General features: G+C 34.1%; 1 protein-coding gene across 1 annotated transcript; it reads left to right on the plus strand.

Annotated features, from left to right (window-relative positions):
- The first annotated feature begins 1,196 nt into the window (after positions 1–1,196).
- LOC105170521 (Sodium Bile acid symporter family) lies at positions 1,197–4,698 on the plus strand. The gene is made up of 5 exons (XM_011091317.3): positions 1,197–1,791; positions 2,533–2,628; positions 2,726–3,032; positions 3,138–3,385; positions 4,112–4,698. The coding sequence occupies exons 1-5, from the start codon at positions 1,412–1,414 to the stop codon at positions 4,347–4,349; spliced, it is 1,269 nt and encodes a 422-aa protein (XP_011089619.1). The 5' UTR covers positions 1,197–1,411; the 3' UTR covers positions 4,350–4,698.
- The last annotated feature ends 2,192 nt before the right edge of the window (positions 4,699–6,890 follow it).

Below are 6,890 nucleotides of genomic sequence, written 5' to 3' on the forward strand. Positions count from 1 at the left end.
CACTTATACCCCCTTTAAGAATTGTTCATTTACATTTGACTTCATTTTACTAGGGTTTGATTGGAAAATATCGGTATCAGCAAAAAATTACATAAATTTCAATTTTTACCCCTCTTTCAATATTCCTATAGTAATATTTTTATACTTGTAAGGGATTAAATGTAATATATATAGAGTCAAAAGGGTGTAAATATAATAAAACAATATTCCTGAATTTAGATAAAATGTAGTCGTTTACTAAACGAAAAAATTAGTATATTTTTTGTAATTTTTTTTACTTTTTACGGAGTGAGGTACACACTATTGTTACATCTTTTTGTTGAAGCACTGGAGTACTAGACGAAAAACTTGAAACTTTTTTGTATTTCGTATCTTTAGAGAGATTGTAAGAATAATTAATTTATTTTCCAAATTTGCCACTGAAATTCTTTTTTATTTCTTATTTCCCCTTTTTAATGTGTATAGGTATAGGGACTAAAGAGATATTATTTTCCTCTCATATATATGACTGTCCAATTGACTCAAAATTGTAACACCAAATGATGAAAAGGACCACACCTCAAAAATCCCACACTTCCATACTGATTGATGTCCTAAATTTTGATAGTGTATTAGTGGTCGGAGCATATCTAATATTGGTGTATACTCTACATTTTTATTATATTTATATATTTAAATGAAAGAGAATGAATAACGCCATAAAACAAATTAATTTTAAATGTGTTTTTACATAGAAAAATATTAATAAAATTAAGATTATTTCATCGAAGAAATAAATATATTTAAGAATATTTTAATTTGTACTAATATTAAAATAGTTACTACAAGAGTCTTTTCTTGAAAAATATCGATTTTGACGCGGGGACCATTTATATATTATTTACTCGGGTTAATTTCGCTGGCACCATTACTCTTGAGAATCGTCTCATCGTACCTAAATCAATAAATTTAATTTGATCATACACTTGGATCATCAAAATAACTGTTTTTTTATCGTAAAAAAATATTTTATATTTATATTGTAGTCTGCATAATTTATATTTTAGGCATTTTGTTTTATATCTTTGCACCTTAGTTTAAAATTAAAAAAAGGTCATAATATAATTGTACATATTAAATATGAAAATATGATGAACTCAAATACTTACACCAAAATTTATAAATATAAATATGATATATTATCCAAAGAGATGAGTTTGAACCAATAACTTACACTTTACAAGAATTTTCTCTTATCATCTTCCTTTCCTCTTACTATTAAAATTCTTGAGAGTTGGAGTAAAAAGTGGAGACTTGATTGAAATCTCCGTTGTATTACCTTATCCCCTTCCCCACTACTCCTCCACCACCGCCACCGTTTCCTCGCCGGAAACACACCCAGAACCTCCGGCGAGCGGACTTCGGCTGAACAATGTCTTCAGTTTCATGTCTTTCCCTTCAAACCACTCAAAAGACTCTATTTTTCCGCCCGAATTCATTGGCCAAGAACTCAATTTCCTTAAAGAACCCTTCTTTTTCTCCTGTTGCAAGAGGGTTTTCAAGAATCGCAAAGGATGCTAAGGGGGGCTCTCTGCGTGCTCTTGCTTGCTCAACGTCATCGCCTTTCATAGGGAAAGTTGGGCTGCACAAACGAGAGGGGAATTTTTCTTTGCTGTCTTTTGGTTTGGACCCCAAGGTCTCTGTGGAGGCGGAAGTGAAGTCTGATGCTTCTCAACTTTTGTCGGCTCTGCTTCCGTTTGTGGTGGCGCTCACGGCTGTTGCTGCCCTTTCCAAGCCTTCGACTTTCACTTGGTGTGTGGAATTAGTATGTAAATTGATTTAAATTTTTTTAAGATTATTGAATAGTTGGGATTCTTTTTGAAACATATACGGAAGAAGAATTGGTGTGTTCTTGTGATATTCAGCCTTCAGGTGGTTGTTTTCCTCGTAACTATGCGTATTGAAGGATAAAAAAATGACCCGGAAAAGATAAATACTATTTTTTATTGTATATAATTAAAGTAGAACTAGTGATTGCTCTTAGATTATGTTTATTTTTCATTATTTTACTGAAAAAAAAATCCGCCTGTCTCTGTTTTCAACTACTTTGTCAGCGATTCTTGGTGCAGATCACGAGAGGAGTGATGACGCCCGAGTGGGTGTTTGCCGGACTCACTTGGGAACTATTAATAATAATTTGATACTGTAATAGTAACATTAATGTGTATGTTTTAACACATAATTTGGCATGTATCTAACTTGGCAGCATCAGATTACGTGGAAATCAGTTACTTTTCGTTGCATTTTTGTCGTAGATGTTACAATTTGCACGTGTATTTCACGCAACTTGTTTTGATGGTAGTAACTTAAACTCATATATTATAGTTCCTAAAAGTTTGTCTCTTTTGAATAGTTAAAGATTGCTTCATAATTGGGAAGCTACGTATAATGGTTGTGCATTCTTGTAATTGAAGGTCTATATGCTTAATGCTTTCTTAAAATGTATATTTCTTGCTCTTTTTCTGTTGTTGTAAATGATAGAGGTACCTGCAGGGTGTCGAAGGAATTGTATGCTCCTGCACTTGGAGGCATTATGTTGTCCATTGGAATCAAACTCTCAATCGATGATTTTGCTCTAGCATTTAAAAGGTTCAAACTTTTCCCATCTAGTATCCATTTCTAACAATTACAATAGTTTTTTTGGTCATTGCCTGAAACATTTTTAGTGAACTTCTGTGTGTTGCAGACCTGTGCCATTGTTCATCGGATTTATTGCTCAATATGTGTTGAAACCAGCACTTGGGGTTTTTGTGGCACGGGCTTTTGGGATATCTCCGATGTTCTATGCTGGTTTTGTCCTGACTTCATGTGTTGCAGGGGCTCAACTATCTAGCTATGGCAGCTTCTTGAGTAAAGGAGATGTGGCCTTAAGCATTCTTTTGACCAGCTCATCGACCATTGCCTCAGTTCTTGTTACTCCTCTGTTAACAGGCCTTCTCATTGGCTCTGTCGTTCCAGTTGATGCCGTTGCTATGTCAAAATCTATTTTGCAGGTACCAAAGCTGACTTAAATTATCTGCAATTAATTGTGGCTGACTTAACTGGACGGACGGATAATTACTTTCTTGAAAATTTTGCTGATGTTTTTGCTTTCCTAGGTGGTTCTTGCTCCTGTCACTCTTGGTTTGGTGCTAAACTCTTATGCCAAACCATTTGTATCTATTCTACAACCTGTTATGCCGTTTGTTGCAATGGTGTGTACTTCATTGTGTATTGGGAGCCCTCTTGCTATCAACAGGAGCCAAATCCTTTCGGCTGAGGGTCTGAGATTAATTGGTCCGGTGCTATCATTTCACGCAGTAGCATTTACGTTGGGCTATTGGATCTCCAAAATGCAACCTCTGAGGCAAGTTATCTTTTAAATTTCTCGATTTCTTTGTCGGCTGAACGATTGAAGCTTGCAAAAATACTCTGTGATTTTCTCTATTTTCCCATATTCATCATGATCACACCATGATTAGCTCGACACTTGAATTGTGCTACTTTCGTGCTGTTATTCATTAGGGTGTCTGAGAACTTCTCGTCCACAAGAGGAGGGCATGAACTTATTATCTTGCATTAGGGTTTACAATTAAGATAGATATATTGATGCTAAGTTGCTCGATCATTCCCATATTTGTGCATCTGGATTTGCTATTGTGTGCCTCATTCTAATCTCATGTGGACGTAGTTTACACGTATCTTGGTTCATTACATTACACCATGGTATATGCAATTGTCATTTTAGATAATGTTGTCAGCTTGAGAGGTTGCAGTGGTTTTCTGGCGAAAATCAATGTTTTGTCTTGTATAACCATAGCATAGAAATTTTACCATATTTTCAATCACACTCAATTTTCGACACGAATTTCTTTACATGTCTCTTCAATTTCTTTTATTTTTCTTTTCCCTCTCGTGTGAGATCTCAAAACAATCTCTTATTTACTTATAGCACACTCCAGCCATTAAACTTAATTTAGTTCATATCTTGATATCTACTCTTCTTGTTCATCAATCTGCTGCGACAAAGGTTCTTTTTCCAGCACTCCCACACACTTGAAGTCGTCGCTAAAAGAAAGCTTATATGTGACAGGTTAGAGGAAGAAGTTTGCAGGACAATTTCATTGTGCACAGGGATGCAAAGCTCAACGCTAGCAGGACTTCTTGCGAGTCAGTTTCTGGGCAGCACTCAAGCCGTTCCCCCTGCTTGCTCAGTTGTCGCCATGGCCATCATGGGCCTCTGCCTGGCATCCTTCTGGGGCAGTGGATATAGAATCAGAGACTTGCCATCTCTTCTAGCTCCAAGAGCTGGCTCGAAAGTAAACATTTAACGGGCTACTGTTTTTTCGTACGTGGAAATATATGACAGGTATAGTTCAGCATATACGGGAGTAGAGTAATAGATACAGGCGGGGGGAATACATGTAAGTATAGAAGAGCAATATCACATAACGTCGTGTAGGATCAACGCAGAGGAGGTTGGACGCAGCTCAAGTTGAATGTAGAGCGTAGGATGATGATATTTTGTTATCGGACGGTCCACATCTAGTACCATAAATTCATGTGAGAAGCAGCTGGTCACCTGTATAGCATTTTTTTCTTCCCCTGCAATAGCTGCACTTATATTCTATCTCTGTGCATAACATCTAATCTATAGTGATAACACTTAAGTTTTGATCATATGGCTCTCTCTCTCTCTCGTTTAATAAAGCCATAATTATATGATTAATTCAATATATAGTGGAATTTTTGAATTTTTTATTTTTACAATTGTTTATGATTTTCGCACCTTTAAATTATGTATGAGGTATATTTACGTCCCTAAATTATAAAAATGTAACAAAATTCATGATACTGACCAACTTTCTTAATGACAAAATATAATAAGTTATATACACCCCCTAGAATATGTCTATCACGTTTATTTGCCTAAAACATAATTTGAATTATTATAAAAAATTTATTTAAAATAAATATTATTCAAAATTTATGATTTTTATAATTAGGAAAAATCTATTTATATATTTTAAATTTATACTTTTATATCTTTTTATAAAACTGTTAAAATATTTACATAATTTTTGCCTGTGCTGTTATATATTCTGAACTTTTTTTAAGAATAAATTATCAATACTTAAAATATTACATCGAATATATACATATATATATACATTGTTAAAAATGCATATCTATAATATTCTATAATGTTTTGAGTAATGATACGATATATTTTTATATGCATACCGAAATATCACAAGTACCCCCTCGTCCCGGGCCATCGCACAGAAAACTATAACCGAAATCCTTTTCATCTGGCATTAATTTGGAACCACGTACATCTAGAGCACCTTTTACTAAGATCAATGTAGTTGTATGTAAACCCATTGCAATAGCATGATGAACCAAAAAGTCTCCAGGACCTATTGTTAAAAATAATGAATTAGTATTTTCATTAACAACATTTAACCAATCGGGCAACTAGATGCTTCGACCCGCATTGAATGCCTGGCCGCTCGTTGAAGATAAAAGTACATTGAACCCATGTGAAGTTTTACCAGGAGCCGATTGTATCCATTGAGCAAATATGGGTTCGATCAAAATTTGTTTCTTTGGAGTACCAAAAGCAAGCATGACATCATTACGAATATAAAGCCCCAAGGAATGAAATCCCATAAAGAGGCTGGCCCAACTTAAATGAGATGTGATTGGATAAAAAATTTACAAGTTATATAACATTATTTTTTACAAAATTATATGCATGATGTGTTTATACATATTTACATGTATTTTTTAACATAAATAATTTACTTTGTAAAATATATTTGTGTATATTGAACTTGTAAATATTTTTTATAGTACATAATTTAAAAAAATAATAAATTTTAAATACTATTTTCAAAATAAAATTTGAATAAAATTTTAAATCATTAAAAGTAATTTTGGGAGTGATCGAACGGGAGAGAGTACTTTTATCTTGCTATCAAATTATTTTGTCAAAAACATTTTTGTTACCTTTCATATTTTAGAAATCTAAATGTGACTACATGCATAATTTTGGAGTGCAAAACATAATTAACTCATTCATTCATCGAATACCGTTTTAACTCCCCACTGAGTTAAGACTTTATATGTGGTATTAATATGGATACTTGATACCTCAAATTTTTTGGAGGCTTTTTACACTACAAATTGAAACAATTGGTTAATGACGCAAATAATTTATCAAAATTGGCGATGAAATCGCTGATTATTCAACAGAGTGGAAATGCTGAGAGGTGGTTTTTCAGCTAAAATTTAAAAATGCATTACAAAACTCAACAAACGTCAATAAAGAACAGCCTTCTTTCCTATATGTACAAATAAACAGGTAAACATTTGTATTTGAGTCACATTCAACTCTCTCTATCATCATCACTTTGTTTTAGTTATCCCTTTAATTTTCATAATCAGAACCCCAGAAAAGGTTGAACTGAGTAAGTTCAGATACTGCCAGAATCCCAGGCTTCATCGGGGGCGGGGTTAGGGTATGATTAATCTTCATAACCATGTTGAGAAAGATGTAGGAAGATATCTTTCTTGTGAATAGTGTGAAGGGGAGAGTCATTTTATGTCATTTCGTTCATGAAAAACACCAACCATGAAGCTTGGCATTCACCACCACACCAAAACTTACAGCCCGCTTCTTTTTATTCTTACTCAATTTTAACATGAGAATGGTTTTGGAATGATGGATCTATTTGCACACTACATAATAACAGTCCAAAACTTGCACAAGGTGACGCAAGTTTTGACACCCCACCCAGTCAACTGGAATCACCCTTGCTAAGAGTGAAATGGTGGGATCCTTCTTTGTTTAATATCCTCCTTCCTTC

This window comes from Sesamum indicum, linkage group LG9 (assembly GCF_026168435.1).
Source record: "Sesamum indicum cultivar Baizhima isolate 11 linkage group LG9, ASM2616843v1, whole genome shotgun sequence".
Lineage (NCBI taxonomy): Eukaryota > Viridiplantae > Streptophyta > Magnoliopsida > Lamiales > Pedaliaceae > Sesamum > Sesamum indicum.

Bases quoted from the DNA above. Each gene is read 5' to 3' on its own strand.
- LOC105170521 (XM_011091317.3), top strand. From the start codon at position 1,412: ATGTCTTCAGTTTCATGTCTTTCCCTTCAAACCACTCAAAAGACTCTA. The intron at 2,629-2,725 runs GTTCAAACTTTT...TGTGTGTTGCAG, and splicing joins TTTGCTCTAGCATTTAAAAG to ACCTGTGCCATTGTTCATCG. The intron at 3,033-3,137 runs GTACCAAAGCTG...TTGCTTTCCTAG, and splicing joins TGTCAAAATCTATTTTGCAG to GTGGTTCTTGCTCCTGTCAC.